We start from the raw sequence: 18,419 nt of genomic DNA, 5'->3' as shown, positions 1-18,419 counted from the left end.
AACAGCTTTGTCAAGGCAGAGCACCATTAAGTATCATCAGTATTTCCATCTTTTACTTTTTGAGAGAAAATGTTTATTTCTGATATCAGAAAATGGGTGGAAATCGGAAAACAAAATCAGTAATACAAAAACCCTGGTAAAGTTAAATTTAAAATGATACATTTTTCGAAAACTACCAATGTAATTTACTGTTTATTTACTGTTTATTACTGTGGATAGCTTTTTCTTGTAGCTAAATACATTTAAGACAACTGATACAAACCGGTGAAAATCACAAATTGAAAAAATTATAATCTGCAAGGTAACTAGTGACTTCAAATGTAGCCGTGGGAACATTTATAAAGTAATATAGAATGGATGAAGGGTTTTACTGTTTGTTTACATGTGTATAATTGCACAGGTGCCACAGTAGCTAAATGAAGAGCAATCACAGTAACCATCAATTAATTAACCATCAGGTATCTTACCTCTACGTAGCAAACTACATCAAGAAAAATGTGTTCTGGTTGGTTTAAGTTAAGTGTTGATCATAAAAAGAACATGTAATGGAGATTTAATAGGGGTTGGTCTAATATTCCCTTCCTCACTATCACTCAGTTTTTTTTCACAACATTTGGAAGCAAATCCGTCCTAAAAACTAATAAAAAAATGTAATTCCTGAAACTGAATTAAAATGAAAAAAAAAAAAAATCATTGTTCTCATCTCTCAACCATGAACAGAGTGCCATGGCTTGTTTAACATGTAACCTAACCTCTCCTCTGAGGGATGTTTCATCCCCTTCGCTGAATTTTAGATTAATTAGATTGCGACAGTTAAACAGACGAGACACACTTTGGGTTCTATTATCTCCCAGTTAGACAAAAGTGAAATTAGATTAGTGAGGTCTGATCTCTCTGTGGCCACATCACCGGCCACTGTCATCTGCTAAAAAGATTAGAAACGGTGCCACAGACTGATGGAGGTGATCGGACTGCCGTTAGCGTTTTGTCCCCGACGACTGTGATGAACATTTAATTGCTTGACTCGACGGATCGGTGAAGATTTGGGCAGCACAGTGGCCGAAAGCTGGCCATGCCACCGTTTATTTTGGCCCATTCTTGATGAGCTCTGCGTGTTTTGGGACTCTGGGGGGTAAAAGACAGCAGGCGTTGAAGTAGCCTTAAGGATGAAGACGCTGTCAGTCTAAGTAGAAAATCTGATTTTGAAGTGAATGAGTAGCACTCTCACTATCTCACAAAATATCACTTGGTGTACTTGAGTGAAGCAATTAACTTACTTTTAAACATGTTGGCTCACTTGCCAAGGGATGGTGCATTTAGTGGGGCTGTCAAGTGCTGTATGTATTAACCAGCAACACTCAATTCATTTTTGATTAAAGAGAAACATGACTGGTGAAGATCATGTTTCTGCCGACCTCTTGTGGTTTAACTTCTCCACTTTCAGCAGTGATGTAGACGTGTACATCACTGGTGTGGTTACAGGTGCTAAAGAGCACACCTAAGAGGTGAAACAGACTTCAAACTGTCATCCAAAGAAGTGAGACAATGATACACTGTGTTGAGCAAGGTTTTAAGTTACTTTTTTAATGTTACATTTGTCTTTCCTTTTCTTTTTATTAAATTTAACTTTTACTTCAAGAACAGTGGGTGTCTGAAATTACTCCTCCAACTTCACAACTCTATTGGAGAAAGAAGGTTTTAGTTTCATTTAAATGTTTCATGGTCCAAATGAATCTGTCTGTTCAGCAGGGACAAAGTTTGAGAATAGACGAAGACCGAATACTGCGGGCTGCTTGATTCATTCGCCAGAGACAAATTTTAATGAGCTGCTGTTCATTTCGACCCAAACTTCCCTAATGAAGCTGCTCGGTGCTTAACCGTACAAGAAAGTGGCTGTAAAGACTACTCGCTGTGTGTATATGTGAAACATTAAAGCCAGAAATTGAATAAACCTTTCTGAAACATCCCCTCTTAACATAAAGGCGGAAGAGCAAAGCTTCTATGTCAATCATTCCTCATTCCCATGCTGCTAAGACCACAGCAGTCACTCTTTATGCAACCCAGCATGTTTCAACTCATCAATGATAGCTGCCACAGCCAGTACGGACGTGGCAGTATGCCTACAGTACTTACACCAAGCTAGCTAATATATGATATATGGACTCCAGTTCCCTTTGTCAGCAAGTCATCCCAGTTATATTGTGGAAGAGGAAATTACTCATTGGATTAATTACATTGGAGGACACATATGTCCAAATCAATAAGCCTGATTAACGTACACTTGATCAATACACATTTACAAGCAACGTGCCAATCTGCTGACCCTGGTCCAATGTTTGAGAAGCAGCCTGCAACCTCAGGGTTGCTTAGACATTCAGTATTCATGTTTATCTTCAGTGCACAATGCCCTTTTCTGGTCTGTGCATAATGGATGTTGGAGGCCAGCAAAGGCACTGTACTCTATGTACCTGTGCATGGGTCATGAATTATTGAACAAAGGTGATTTTGCACAGTCAACAAGATGAGGACGTAATACAAATAACCTGATGCAAACACACAGAGTCATCATAAATGCTGGTTGCATACCCCTAAAGGGATCCTAACAAAGGTGATCATTTAGCTCTAAAGGCCTCCAAAGAAGATGTATTAAGTATGGTATATAATCTACCGTGGACGCATACTCTGCTAATAGGGGGTGGTGAAGCTGTTCGCTGTAGCATATCTGCCCTGCAACATATTCTCATAGGAGAAGCCTGAAATGGTTTTCTGCCTGAGCAGAAATCAAACAGAAGACAGCACCATTACAGCATATCATGGTGCAGCACAGATGGATATCCCATATGAAGAATTAATGTGCAGTTTTGGCGAATGCTTGACATACTCAACGTGGCTTATTCCCACTGTATCAGAAAGTCATAGGGCAACTCATAAAAGTTTCACAGAGTTACTGGCGTACAGTGGATCTTTTACTGTTGAATACAAGCACTCCCCTGGCAGAGCTTATGGAAAGCTATCTATTAATCAGTCCAAAGAGAAACAGAAAGAGGTGACCCTTAACAGTCGTGTGCAGACTTAATGTGCTCTAAAGGATTGTGATAAAGGTCTTAATGTCGGAAGAGTTTGTTTCAAAAAGGAAAAATGTAACTCCTGGCATGAAATAAAAACTCAACAACATGCGACCCTTTAGCCAAGTAGACATCAGGATTTAGAGGATGTGTGCTAAATATAAAGCGACACACAGTAACAAACTTCTTTCCTCTGCTTCAGTCTGTTCACAGTTCTCAAGAGGAGTCTACGCCATTTTCGGATTCTACGACAAGAAGTCTGTCAACACCATCACGTCGTTTTGCGGGACGCTCCACGTCTCCTTCATCACGCCCAGCTTCCCTCTGGATGGGAATCAGCAGTTTATCATCCAGATGAGACCTGATATCAAGGGGCCCCTCCTCAGCCTTATCGAGTACTACAAGTGGGAAAAGTTTGCCTACCTGTACGACAGTGATCGAGGTAAGTCATACACACCATTATTTCTCTTTTGAAAGCATCTTTCCAGATCTGATTCCCCAAAAGTTGCCACCTATGTTGGCATTAAGCAAATACCTAAACGAAAGACATAAGCTGCAGCTGTTTTGATGGGTTTTCCATTGGAAATTGGACAGGGTCTTATGGAATACATATGGCGCTATAGCTACTCAATGCATTCTCACTCCCAACTCGTCAAATATGGCAGCTTGGTCAGTGGCTCTACGCTTCCAACTATGATGCTATAGGTACCCCACTAACATCAGTTTTGAACATGTCACTTTTCGGTCGTTACATGCATGGTCTTTTTAAAATAAACGTTTGCGTTCACAGGAAATGCAAAGTTTACACTCGTTACATGCATACAGTCTCTTTTCAAAATAAACTTCATACATAGGTCTACTTAGTTTTTAGGTTTACTTATGCAACTAAACTACTTAGTTAGGTTTAGAAAAATAAAATTGTGGTTGGGGTTAAAATCAGTATGTTTGTTTTTTAAAATAGCTAAGCTTGTTACATAACTAGTGTTAATTAAGTACAGAAGTTATGTAACAAGAAAAAAAGGTAAACGTTGATTTGGTTTCACAAGGGACACGGACAGAGGTCTCTAGGGTTTTTGTTTGACCCGTCAAACCTCCCCTTCCGCCCACCCTAAGCAGAGTTTCACGCTCTTTATACTACGTCACTTGCTCTGCCCATCAAATAGTGATGCGAATGAGTTTACATTGGAGTTAGTGTAAAACCCGAAGCGTCCCATACAGACATTAAATTGGGAGTTGGGAGTGAGACCAGGTTGATAGAGCAGGCAATTATTTCTATCATGATTGAAAATACCATGATTTTCATTTTAACAAGACATTGGTCATTGCCCTTTACTTAAACAATGTGATCACATCTCTTTCCATAAAGGGGGCAATGGTTTGACCTCATGCAATCGAAAGATGTGTTCCAACTGCTTCTTTCAGCACCAACACCGATATATGCAAAACACACTGACTGTATGCACGTAACACAACACAGGTAAATCAAGGGCAATTTGGCTCCTGACAAAGAGCTTGTCACATACAATCAACTATAGCACCTCCTGTGTTGAGAGTGTGTTTTACGTAATATCAAGGGGAGGGGAGGCAGTCAGAGTCATCGCTGACGTACAGTAGAGGTGAATGTGCCCTGCAGTTGTAGACTTCCACATTTGTTCTACATAGAGGTGTGGTTTGTTTGCATTGTGTGTTTATGATATGAACAATGAGTGCCAGAAGCATTGCATCTGGGTGCACAGCTAAAACTGTGTCCCTACTCTAGTGGTACACCTTTCTCTATGCAATTTTTCAGTCAGTTAGCTGTTGAATATTATGCAGCAGTGCCAAAGGAGAATCTTTAAATGCTAAACTTGTGTTACGATATCTGAACCGTTAAACCGGAAATGAGCTGGGCTTCTTCCGATTTGGAATCCTCAGACACCAGTGTGCCTCGTACCAATGAGACTACACTGAAAACAGGAACTCTCATTGCTTTACTATCATTTTTCATTATAATTTAAGTACATTATATAAAGATACACTTCCTTATTTTGTTTTTGCACTCATAGCAACAACAGAAAGCACTGAGAACTGTCCCCAAATTTTAAAAAAAAGGTTTTGGATGTGGGATGCAGTATATAACATTTTTAAGTAAGGATAAATTACACATTTGGAATGGTCTGTAACAAATTTGGATATTTGTGGTTGCAAAAACCAGTTGTGGTATTGTTGAGGGGACAATTTGTGGGATTTCAGGAGTTACAGTTACCCAACCTTCATGTGCACTTTCCAAAAAATAATGACACGGTACAAAAAGGGTTAGGTACAGGTATTTTTTTGACCTCATGCAACAGTTTGTATGATAGCTATCCAGCAACATGTAAATTTAATGATTGTTGTAGGCATACAGTCTTTTCAAAATAAACGTTTGCCTTCTCAGCAAAGAACTTCCTTTCACATGTGATATTAAACAATTTGTTTTTTTCTATATAGGTATGGTTTGTTGGGCATTGAGTTCATGTTCTTTTTTTTCAGTTCTGCCCTGCTTCACATTCACACAGTATACTCACATTCACACCTGGGAGCTACCCCTGCCTTGTACTGAAGTCTCGGTCAATGGTGCTTTTTAGTGAGGAGACAGATACTCTCACACCAAACACACACACACACACATGCAAACACACACACACACACACATCCAGGTGGTCAGTAGATTTAAACTGGTGATTATTTGGTCACAAGCTCTACCTCAATGTCAAGCATCACCAACCTCCCAGTCTATCAGTTGGATGGTATCATTATAACACTCATTATTTATCAGTCTGCACATCTAAGTAAAGAAAAATCATTAATTTTGCAGTCAGAAGTAAAAGTGTCTCTTTGCTTAGCCTCTGCACCTGTAATAGCGGTCGTGGATAAGATCATGGACGGATTTTATGCAAGATGAAAAATATCCAGACTGACTTCATATTCAAATATATTCCTTCTCTATTCTTTGATCCCTTTCATCAGTTTTTTTTTTTTTCAATTCGACACTCATATAGTCTGGAAATTTTAATTTAGCAGACGTTTTTCTTCACTCTCTGAATGGTTCTTCACATCCTTTATCATCCTTAAAATTGTAACATTTTCTCCACTCACATCTAGTGTCTGAATATCACACAACATGGTGTGTAACGTGTGAAGACGATAATGGCAAAAAGCCTAAAAGAACACAGGATTGCAGCTTGTGCGTTATCTCGCTGTGCTGTGCCATGTAACTCATTTCGTCGTGTCATCTGCTAATTGTGATTCTGTGACTTGTACCCTCGGAGAACAATGCAGCCTCCTGCAGCACAGAGGGAACGTCCAGCACTGAAAAGGAAATCTCTTCCACAGATAGACGTCCATTGTGTTTTAATACTGTTACTGCAATGAAAGGATAGAATTAAGACCTCAATAGTATCCGGTTACAATGGAATAACACTATCAGGTCTTTTGTTTTTCTTTCTGTCTAATAGGGATGTTCGGCTGTCAGGTTACACTTGTTAAGCTTCTCATTACAGAATGAAAATCATCCATTATTTTTATTTTCAGCACACTAAAAGGAGGAGTTTTAGGATCGCTTTCAGAAAGCACTTTGAGGGTGTTGAATGATACTTGATGAATGCCCAAAGATGGCTTACCAGAACATTTAACTAATACACTGAGTGGCTTAAGGTAACAGGAAGTGGGCTCAGTACTTTCTATACACTAGTGTTTAGGCTGAACAGTGCAGTGCCAGTGGCTTAGGAGGGATTTAGTGCATCTCTGCTCTGCATTACTTTTAACTTATCGTTTCACATCACTTAAAGTCTCCCACTGCTTTACCCCCTCACACACTCATGCTCCTTCAAGTCTTCACTTGATCTATACAGTATCTCCTTTATGCTGCACCCCGCATACTCTTCCTCCTCTTCTTCCTCTTCTCCCAGAATCCATTGCTAATCATCCCAGTCAGCCTTGCTCTGACTGACAGAAGAACCTGTCATTCTCCCAAATTAGAGGGCAGGTTCCAGGCAGCTGTTTGAGATTGTCCCCATGCTAGTGCTAGCTCTGACCTGCTGTCTCTACTGTACGTCCGCGATGGCACTAAAGGGCCTGTTGTGCATATTTCATCATTGCATGGCTGTCTAATTAGGTCAGTGTGATCCACTCATTCCCATGGCAACCGGAGAGTGTGGAGAGACACAGAGAGAGAGAGAGAGAGAGAGAGAGAGGGATTGTAAGTGACTGAGCGGGTCAAAGAGGGAGCCGCGGAAGATGGGGCAATAGAGTTGCCACTGGTTATGATGAATTCTATTAGCACATTGAGACTAATGGATGAACCAACATCACAATAGTCAGCCGTTGCCAGTAAGTCAGTTTAGATAATGGATGTACTGTATGTGGGCGGAGAGGCACTCAAAGCGTTGTGTTTTGCATTCCTTTGGCTCGCAGACATGTTCTCACTCAGACTTTTAAAAATGCATTTTCTTACTAAATGTTTCATACTTTAGCACTGCCACTTGGATTAATAAGAAGCGAACAAAGAAAGGAAGGAAAGAAAAGGAAATTGTTTCACAATCTTGGTCTTTGATCACCATTCCTATAAAAGCAGCTCAGTATCTTTTGGAATTGTGTTTGATTCTGCACCTCACTATTAATGTCCAGTGTCAGCGTTTAATGCCAATGTAGGAAGTAGTGTGCCCTTTAAGTAGTGAGTGGGAGATCCCTCACAGACTTACAATTCAAAACTTTTTTTCTTTTAACCATGACCTCGATCTTTCCATAACCTTAATAGAGTGTTTAGTTGCCTATCCTTAGTCAAGCTCTAACCTTAAAGCTGCTACAATCAATGCTTTTAAATTAACAGTGGATCAAATGACTATGTGTATGTGAAAGAGGTCGCTAGTAGTGATGAACTGAAGTTCCCCCTCAGCTCTACTGAGCTTTCAGAGGAAAGCCAAGCTTGCCTTTTGCTGCTGTGGCTCATAGACCGTATGTAAGAAGTGGACGTAGTCACCGTGACGCCACCCATTGGTTTGTAGACTACGGTTTTGAAGCTATGGCTTGTGTCATTGCTGTTACAGCTAAGTTTTGTTTCAGTGTCAAACCTGTGTCTAGGTACAACCAGCCACTTGCCCTGTGGTCACAGCCAGTGGCTACAGTTGGCGCTCGGCCGTTGAACAAAAAGGCAGGTATTTTCCTCAGGAGTTAGTTGAAAGCAAAATGGAGCAAGAAGAAGAGTGAATATTGGGCTTATATCCATCAGTTGGTCAGAAACATGAATCCAAATGAATGTTAATGTTGCTCTGTACTGTATCTGCTGGATGTGATAGGGTTGTATATAGTTATGATAACATTTTATTTGACCTAGTTTTGTTGGGTTGTTGCTTTGGGCAAGACAAAAACCTGTTCTTACTTATTGACAATGTATGTATCCATTTACATGCTCTGATTGTTTTAATTAGTATGTTTCACAATATTTAGGGCCTTTAGACCTGTTAAAATACTATTTAAAGAGTGCAAAAAGTCATGGCCATCCATTAGAGGATGAGTACTCTTTTCCTTCTTCCTAAGGAAATTACCATTTGCAGATTCAAGTTTGTTTTCTAATGGCAGCACTGCATGCAATCACCAAATTCTGCTCTTATATCTTTCAAACAGAGACTATAACCACTTACCAACTGGTTTAAGTGGTGCTTCAGTTGGTATTATGCAGAAAGTGGACATGTATACCTGGGGAAGGATGTTGGACCTTTGACCACGGTGGATGAGTGAGGAAACAATGGCTTGAAGCAAAGAGATTATAGCTAATGTGAAGCTGCAATTGTTGGTATTGAACTGCTTTCCTCAATGAATTATTTATGAGCCTTTTCTCGCCTCATTTGAATAGTTTTCCATCATATTATGCATATGATTATACAGCCACAGATATCAACTCATTGAGATGTTGTTGATCAATGAGCATGAAGTTAAGCTTTTACAGTCAAGGCTGCATGTGTGATCACTGGAAGAGAAGAAATAATCTTCTCACTGGGAAAAAGGAAGTTATGATTAGCTGTTACTCCTGAATCACAGTTATGATTTCCTCTATGCTTTATGAAATTGCTGAATAACACAATGCTACTTTGCATACCTGGTCATGTCCCCTTATTCTCCTCTGACCTTTTAAATCCACTTAGTGGTAAATGTGAGGTCACATAACATCTTTACTCTCCAGTGCATTAGCAGTGCCGAGCCTGTTTGAATGGATGGCACGATGTTGGCTGCAAACCAAGACATAACATATGTCTCATTCTGAAGAGAAGTGATAACAAACCATTCCTATCCAAGGGGAAAATGCATCCTACAGCAGTCTTTGAACTGCAGAGGAAATCAGTGAAGCCAAGTCTCTGCTTGAGTTCTAGATTTAGAGCAGCAACGGAGGTTTTTATTATTTATTTTTATATCACAAGATTAATTGTACAGATAGATAATATCTAGAGTAGAGGGATGTACAGCAGATTGGAGAAAGAGAGTCAAATTATTATAAGCACTGGTCTAGTGAAGTTTTGATAGCTTTATGGCCAATAACTCAGCAGTAAATACAAAGATAAATCCAGTCTATTTTCATTTTAATACCATGGGTAGTAATAATAATAATAATAATAATACATTTGATTTAACAGCACCTTTCATGGCACTTAAGGTTACCTTACGTGACAAGAAAACAACAACAAAACATACAATAAGCAACAAAATCGCCAGGAATAACACATCAATGGAATCGACAATAAGACAAACAATAAGCAAATGATCACCAGGAATAAAATATCAATAACATCAACAATAGAGATACAAAAAGCAGCAAAGCACCAATATTAAAACAAATGCAGTAATGCAATACTACTTGTTTAAAGTTTTTGTTAGTTTAACGTTTGTTTCAGATACCAATCCCATTCATTACTTGAAACCACGTTTTGTGTGTTTAGTACAGAGACTTGTCTGAGATGTGTTAGCTTGGCACAGGGAAGGATGGAATGGGAGAGGATCGTCTTCAGAGGAAGATTACACCTTTTGATAACTCCAAAATTGTCTTATTTACATGCTATGTGTGTTCTTAGCTGGCCGGCAAGCCACTGGTGAAACTACATTCAGCACGTACCATACCAGAGTGTAGTTCAGAGTTCTGGGGGGCTATGTAAACCATAAAGCTTCACTGTAAGGAAAGGACGTGTGGAGGGCTGTGCAGTTGCCGGGGCTAAACTAGCGTTACCTCTTGATGATCAGTGAATCCCACCAAATTGTTGGCTTGCTGCTTGTTAAACCAACATTTCTCGTAGTTTATTTTACATGTTAAATACAGCAACATGTGAGCGTTGGTCTGAAGGCTTTGGAGGTTTTGGTTGCTTATTTGCTGAAGCTGGACTAAGTAACGCAAGTAATGTAACAAACAATGGATCTAATTAATTTTGCCAATGATTAATTAATAAAGTAATTACTGTCTCCTTGAGTGATACAAAACAAGTGATTGATTACACTTTTCCAAGTAAGTTGCCCAACACTGAAGGCCTCTTACCCACGTAAAATGACTAACTCTGTTCGAATCTTCATATATTTTTTATAGTTTGCTCGTGGCTGTTTGCACTCATGGTTAGGTCCATTACACCAGTGGGATTTGACTGAAGGAAAAACAGTGTTGCTGTGGTTACCTTGCGCCCTAATATAGAATATTGGTTAAACTCTTGTAAAAGGATGTTTTAGATGTCTAGTTATCCAGTTTTAATGAAGACCTGTCAGCCAAAAAGAAATAAACATTTTCCGTGTCGACTGTATAAGTGAGGTGGTTATCAAAAAATAATGCACAACAAAGCCTGTGACCACACAGGCATGGAGCTCTGGGGTATTTGCGACTACAGACTGCATTTTTTTTTTTTTTTTAATTTTTATATATTTTTTTATGCTGCACGACTTGAGCTGATTATGTCTATATATTATATATTTATATATATTATATATATTTATATTTTGGTCAATATACAGTTTTCCTTTAATTACACTATGTTTGCACTATCTTTTTCAACTTTTGGGTAAAGCTGTAGCTTTGTCACAGCTAACATGAGTAGCCTTCCAGCTATGAGTGATTAATTTTGTGATGAGGCTGCTGCATGTGAGACCCATCTAAAAATAATGCAAATATCATTCAACATATGAGAAATTATAAAAATCACCAAGTATGATAAGCAATTTGCAATGTACACTGACAACAGATAGAACCACATTATACACTGACATGCATGATTCAAGGTCAGTTCCACTCTCACATACAGTTCAAAGACACTAATCCTTTAATTATCATTTAACCTTAACCACCATTAATGCAGAATCAACCTTTACGGTAATATTTTGCTTTTGTCCTTGCTATATCTTCTCTGTAAATCACTCTGAATTCTAATTATCTCATTTAATAAGCATTGATGAAACAGTCAAATTTAACCACACCATAACGGCCTTACTGTAATTATGATGTATAGTTCATTCAGATAAAACTGCAAGCCTCCATTTTCCTCCCCACCATCATAAAACCACCGCTGTGTCGCATGAAATTGATTACATCTGTAATTCACCTCACAGTAGCAAGGAAACACTCAACCTTTTTTATCAAACCGCTCTCAAATGGCCCTCTGCAGACCAGGGATCAATATCTGAGAGACATTCAGCTGTGAAATTAGATAGAGAGGGTGATAGGAATATAAGTTCAAATGGAGACTGTAGTCTTTGCTTTTAACAGACTTCGCTTCAGATTGATGGAAAGGTGCTACATGTATTGAATTGAATATGGCAGCATCTGTCTGTTCTTTATCATTTTCTTTTATTGGTTTTGGGGTAAAGAATGGAATAGGTGAGTGCATAGGATGGTATTGATGGAAAGATTGTTTTATTAACACTTACAGACTGCGACAAAGAACAGGGGTAAGTTGCCTCTAGCCAGGCTGAGTGCTTCGACTAAACACATTCAGTAATTCTCACTGGTGGGAAGCCAATGAGGGCCAAGAGAAGGGTGGGGAAAGGGAATCGACTCTTCACAGTTTATTCTTGACTTTGGAAACAACAGTTCTTAAAACAATCTCTATTCAAGGTCTGTTTACTCACTTGTTTTGGAGCTTTTGGCCATAGCATACGCTCTTCATCAATAGAGGATGTTTGCTCAATTGTCATAGAACAGTAGATGTTCAACCTTTCCATTATTCTGACACCCATTTCAAAGTATCAGCCAATTGAATGGGTGTTATCAGTATCTATCACTACCATTATAATGCTTCAGATGGGCCAACCTGCACCTCCCATGTTGTGAAAGTGAAAGTGGAACTTAATGTTGTGAATTCCAACAAAATAACTCTAGGTTTAGGCAACAAAACTACTTGGTTAGGGTCAGGAAAAGATCGATCGCCACTCCAAATGGATTTGTCGCTCTTTATACTATGTCACCTGACTTCCTAGTTTGCTCCCGTATAAGTCATAATTACTATGGCCACTAGAGGTTGGCCTTGTCTTCTTGTATTCGGCTTAGTGATCAACCACATCAATAGAAGAATAACGGCCTTCTGAACCTACTAGTAGTTGTAGCAGGCCCCTTCTAACCCATATCTATGAGGCTGACAAACACTGATAACACCTATTCAATTGACTGATAACATTTGAAGCGGGTGATTCTGAGCACTTTTAGGACTTCTCCTTCATGTTGGTTAAAGTCGCATGTTGGCCACAAGTCAAAGTGTCCTTGAGCAAGACACTTAACCCCAAATTGCTCCCAAAGGCCATAGCATTGTTGTGTGAATGAGTATTTAGATTACATCCTAATGGGCCGGTTGGCAGGTTGGCTGTGAGTGGTCGGAAGACTTGAAAAGTGCTATACTTTGTAGAGAGTCAATGTCCTCAGAATAATGAGAAATGATGGAAATAATTGAAAGTTTGAAAATCTGTAGCTCCATGACAACTGAGATGCTGATGAAGGCTGTGCGACACGGTGACAAGTTTAAGTGGACCTTGAGTGCAGATTGTTTTGTCAATGACTAAATTGTTTCAAAAACTGAGAAGAAAAACACTCAAAAACTTGCTTTCAAACAGGAATCAGCAATATAAAACTTTCCGTATTGATGCAGTCAATTGTATTGTTAGACCCAATTTCCTCCTACATGTTGGTGAGGTTCATGCTAGAACACCTGTGACTCATCTTGATGAGCTCTTTACATAAGGCTTTGAGTCTCTGTAAAACCTCCACAGGGTTTGAATAAGCAGACAGTGAATAGTCTGAAGTGAAAGAAATATGTTCACCCATGGTTTTTGAATAAGTCTTGTCTGCCACATCATTTGTTTTGAGTTTATTTTCATATTTTCTTTCTGCTTCTGCACTTAGTGTTTTTGCTCTGTTATCATGACTTTCCTTTTTTGTGGCTACCTCTAAAGTTTGTATGTTGCTGTGCCCTTACAAGAAGCCCACAGGAAATGATATACACCCAAAACCGCCCTATTACCGGAAAGCTGGTTTCAGGGAAATCAGGAATTCAATGCATAACTTCAGCAGAAAAGGCAACAAAGAGACAAACATACTGTGCTGAAACACCATGCATAATGTCTTCTTTATTTCCACCTTTCAAGGTGATACAATGTTTTTGGTCCCATTTGTCAGCAGGATATCTCTAAAACTTCCAACAGTTTTCCAAAAGTCTTTAGTTTCATAGAATACCATCTGGATAAATCAGTCAGACAGAGAGTATGAACACTATTTTAATTCCACTTTATTTCTGTCCTCAGGCCTGACGACGCTGCAGGTTGTGCTGGACACAGCAGCAGAGAGGAAGTGGCATGTGACAGCAATCAACGTGGGGAACCTGAAAGATGAGAGGAAGGATGAGGCCTACCGCTCTCTGTTCCAAGATTTGGAGAACAAGAAAGAGAGGAGGGTGATCCTGGACTGTGAACAGGACAAAGTCAAAGACATCATGGAGCAGGTAAAGAGTAGAGTTTTTTACTACTACTACTGTCAGGCTTCATAGGCACAATGTTCAGTATTTTGACCGTCCTCGTGGGTCCTTTTTTTGAATCTGCAACATCTTTGATTGATTCAACCTGATGAACTTTGAGAGCAAAACTTAAATAACTGCAGACATTCATTGCAGCAGGTCTACTAGTGTTATCTTGACATAATGTGGATGGCTTTGTTGTCCAAATCAACAATGTTAGCACAGGGGTTTTGGTGTTGTTGTCTTTCTTTGATGTGTCAAAGTAAGTGAGGCAGTTATTTATTTCACTGCTGACACCAGACATTCAAGCGGGTTAGGTGTACTGGGATTAAGGTAAAATAATATGGGATACTGCTGCCATGTTTTCAGCTGTTGGAACAAACAATGCACTTACAGCGGCTGTCAGGAGTCTGACTGCTGTGGGTTGCTCAGGTCCAGTTTGTCTCCTTTAAACGTTTCCACTCCACATTTATGTGGCTTCTGGATTTGGTGTGGGAATAGAATTTAAGATTGTGGTAAACACTGCGTGAGAAAGGACTCTGGTGTGGTGGTAACTCAAGGAAGCTAGTATCTTGTCTTTTCTTATGATCCTCTCTTTACTTTACTTTTGGTTCCGTAGATGTCTAGCACTTACACTGTTGACAACATAAGGCTCGGGTTGGGTTGCTGCTGATATTATCTACTGAGCGGTGTCTAAATATATTTTGATGATATCGGTTTCCCTTTTACAAAGCTGACGGAATGCCAATTATTACAATTGAATAGGATATTTTTCTTAATTTGGGGTTTTTCGTTTGACGTGTTTGCTTGGCTTGATGTTGCATCCTGCATGACATATAAAGCTAAGAGATCTGACTCGCCCTGTTTTGTTCCGAAATCCACAAAGATATTTTAAGGAGATGACTATGTAAATGAGTGTGATATTGGGTTTTGTTGCTTCCTTCCTTTTTGTATTTTCTATCGTTTTTTATTTGTGTTTTCAGTGTTACAATAGAACAGTAATGCTGAGCGACACAATCTACTGATTTTGTTAACTGATTCTCAATAATGTGGTTAAATTAGGACCCAACTGAAAGTGAGACTATTTAACTATTGCTGAATAGTGGCCACCATGGCCACAATGGAAATTTACAGGATGTTAGAGAATAGTAGAGAAGAGTCAGCGAACTGATTCATGAATCACACAGCAATATCTACCTAAAGTTTGCCAACATTAGCCACCATAAGGGTCATACCAGACCAAGTTAACCAAGTAACCTAAGTAAATCACAACTCAGTCAAGCCAATAGATAAACCAAAACAAGAAACTTTCATTAACTACAGTTCATAAAACTGAACAGGAAATAAAGCTTGATTTCACACAATTAAAACATAGAATTGGTATATTCTGTTTTGTATCTGGTCATGATACTCAATTTTTAAACAGCCAAAAAGCAGGGAAAATAAAACAATCTCTCATTACATGAGAATAGAACAAGTGTGAATAACTAGGAAATTATCTGTAGTATTTTTATTCATTTGTATGTAGGAAATGCTAACAACCCTTTTGTCCTTTAATTACTCCTGTACTGAAGGATGGAAATTATATTCAGACAAAATATGTGCATTGGTGCAGCACTTTGAAAAACAACATTGTCATGGAGCTGGCAGCCCAGCAGATGTAGAAAGGCATCATAACAATTACGCTAATTGTTCATTTAAGCTGTAAACAAAACTGCAATTAAAGGCAAAACAGATGCACATAAACAGGTTATATTTACTCTACCTTTTACCCAGGAGAGAGGCTTATCGATTAGCATTTAAAGCATGCCAACGTCTGTTTAGCTGGATGCTGAATGAAATCAATGCCCACAGCCTTGGTACCTGTTTATCTGGGAAAAACAGAATCAGTTCAGGTGGACGTTTCTTGCTTCATGTCAAAGACATTCACGTAGGAGATACAAGACGTCATTATTCAAATATGCTTCAAGTTGCGGCCCCTGACAAACGGAGGTGCCAGTCAGGCAGCAGGATTAGTTTCAGGTGTGTCATTTATGTGAGGTACAGAAATGGTACATAGCTGAGATATTTCTGTTATTTTCCGCTTTTCTGCTCCACTGATAAGGGAAGCGTATTTGCAATTGGATATCTCTGTCAGCATGTGTGACTGTGAACGCCACCGTTCTTTTGTTTCATTCAGTGATAATGGCCACGACTGTCAGCCATGTTAGGGTTGGTAGTGACAAATTATAATGTCTGAATATAATATCTTATCTCTGGTTGTCACACTCTCGATCCATTAAGGAATTACAATGAAAGTTGTCCAAAAATAATACTGATAACAGAACAAGCTTTGACATAGCTGGCAATCACATGGTGAGTGATTTTAAAAACTCTATTACAAAAGAAAGCTGTATAGAAGAACTTGTTTCAGACACTTTTATAATGCTATAATGTTTGCCTGAGATGTATTTCTTTATTCCAGTGGGAGCTTATACTTTGTGTGTCTCATAACCCTGCAGGTCATCACAATTGGCAGACATGTTAAAGGCTACCACTACATTATAGCCAATCTGGTAAGTTGACACAACTTCTACATTTGTTCAAGGATTGTGTTATCACTTTATATGTTTATAAAAGGTCTCACATAGGGAGATAACATCTGAGTCTCAATTTTATGTTTTCAGGGTTTCATTGATGGGGATTTAACCAAAATCCAGTATGGCGGTGCCAACGTGTCGGGCTTTCAAATTGTCGATTTCGATGATCCTTTGGTGTCCAAGTTTGACCAGAGATGGGAGGCCCTAGAAGAGAAGGAGTATCCTGGTGCCGACAGTAAAATAAGGGTGAGTTAAAGCATGCGCACATGCCTCAGTGCGTGTGAAGATACTCACATATTTTATTTTTCTTTATTTGCACGGCGGGGTAGTTGGTTGAAAATGTCTTTGCAAGCACTTAAATGTGGCTCAGTTGCTCTAATGTAAGTAAAGGATGCTGTCTCCATCTGAATCACCCCCTTTACAGCCACACCGTGTGCATTATTATACACTACTCTGAGTAATGATTCTTAAGCACTGTTACATAAACTCACATACATGTTCCCATGAGCTGAGTGCCAGCATGTTTAATACAAATTGTATCGTTACATGTAATGAAATTGAAATCAGGATGTTATGATATTGAATCGTGAAAATTATGTAACTAATGATGATAATGATATAACTGATATAGTATCAGCTCTCGGAACTGAGCTCGCCTCCCACTCTTTTTCTCCAAGAGATACTATAAACCATTCACATTTGAAATATCAGCCATCGCCAAAAATATTCTCCCACCTTCTGTCTGCAAAGTTGTGAGAAGTTCAACATCTTTTTTATTGCCACACAGCCAGGCTGCTGCAAGTGGTTCAAGTCTGGATGAAAAATCACTCTGACATTTACAACGCAGAACAAACTAGTGCAGCCCAGACCATAAATACAACAGAAAAAATAAAAAGACCACTTGACATAGGCTATAATACGCATTCTAATTAGGACAAGATGCTTAAATACCAGGGAGGATAATGAACAGGTGGTGCAGTGTGGGTGTGTCTTTGTGTTTAGAACTTCAGAAGAGGATCAATCAGTGGCTCATGTTGGTTGCCTCACTTGTCGGATAGGTGAATTTAAGGTTAGAACTTAGAGTTAAAGCCTCTTTTGTCGACTAATTATTCGAACCCTAATAAAATTGATGAGGCGAGGTTGTGTTCAACCTTCATGGTTTGACTTGAGGCACAGAACTGACACCTCCTATGCAGTTTGTCTCAAACTATTGCAGATTGATATTTAGATACCTGGAAGCTGTTGGGACGAGTTACAAAGCCATCAGTGAAGCAAAGCATCTAATTCCTGCAAATTACAACCCCACAGATTTGCTCGTTTTACCCAAATGGAATGAAGTTGTTGGGAAATCTGTCCAGTCATAACAAGTGACAGAATATAACTATGTCCTGAGGTCTCTCACCAGTATTATATATTGTGCTTCTCATTTCTCTCTCAACATGTAAAGTTACATCTTTAAAGGATGAGACTGAAACAACCCTGTCTCCCACAAAATTATGTTCCCATTCAACTAAATGTTGAATGGGAAAGGTTTTTACGTTATTTACGGATAAATTTAAATAAGTGAATGTTGACATTTAGTTTCCCACGGGACTCAAACAGTAGTCTTCTAGGTGAAAGTCCTATGTTTGTTTGACCCATCCACCACCCCAAACTCCATTTTATGTGGACTTACATGGACTATCATTACAAACATCTTTGTGATACGTCAAAAACACACGTAATCCGTAACAAAATTCCCTTGAAACATAATTCATAATGCAGTTTCCTTTTATGGGTACTTAATTTTTACG

At 39.0% G+C, this 18,419-nt stretch overlaps 1 protein-coding gene across 8 annotated transcripts in view; it reads left to right on the top strand.

The window, feature by feature from the left end:
* Nucleotides 1-18,419, top strand: part of gria2b (glutamate receptor, ionotropic, AMPA 2b) — a 58,155-nt gene that overhangs the window by 27,522 nt on the left and 12,214 nt on the right. For all 8 annotated transcript variants that reach the window (XR_012595637.1, XR_012595636.1, XM_074649179.1 and 5 more), the window contains exons 3-6: nucleotides 3,268-3,507; nucleotides 13,839-14,035; nucleotides 16,549-16,602; nucleotides 16,714-16,872. Coding sequence is in view for 6 of the 8 variants with exons in the window: in XM_074649179.1 (XP_074505280.1) it covers nucleotides 3,268-3,507; nucleotides 13,839-14,035; nucleotides 16,549-16,602; nucleotides 16,714-16,872 (650 nt within the window). In the remaining 2 variants the exon portion in view is untranslated. The remainder of the gene's footprint in view (nucleotides 1-3,267; nucleotides 3,508-13,838; nucleotides 14,036-16,548; nucleotides 16,603-16,713; nucleotides 16,873-18,419) is intronic.

This window comes from Sebastes fasciatus, chromosome 10 (assembly GCF_043250625.1).
Source record: "Sebastes fasciatus isolate fSebFas1 chromosome 10, fSebFas1.pri, whole genome shotgun sequence".
NCBI classification, from domain to species: domain Eukaryota; kingdom Metazoa; phylum Chordata; class Actinopteri; order Perciformes; family Sebastidae; genus Sebastes; species Sebastes fasciatus.
This window is presented reverse-complemented; position numbering and strand designations above follow the sequence as displayed.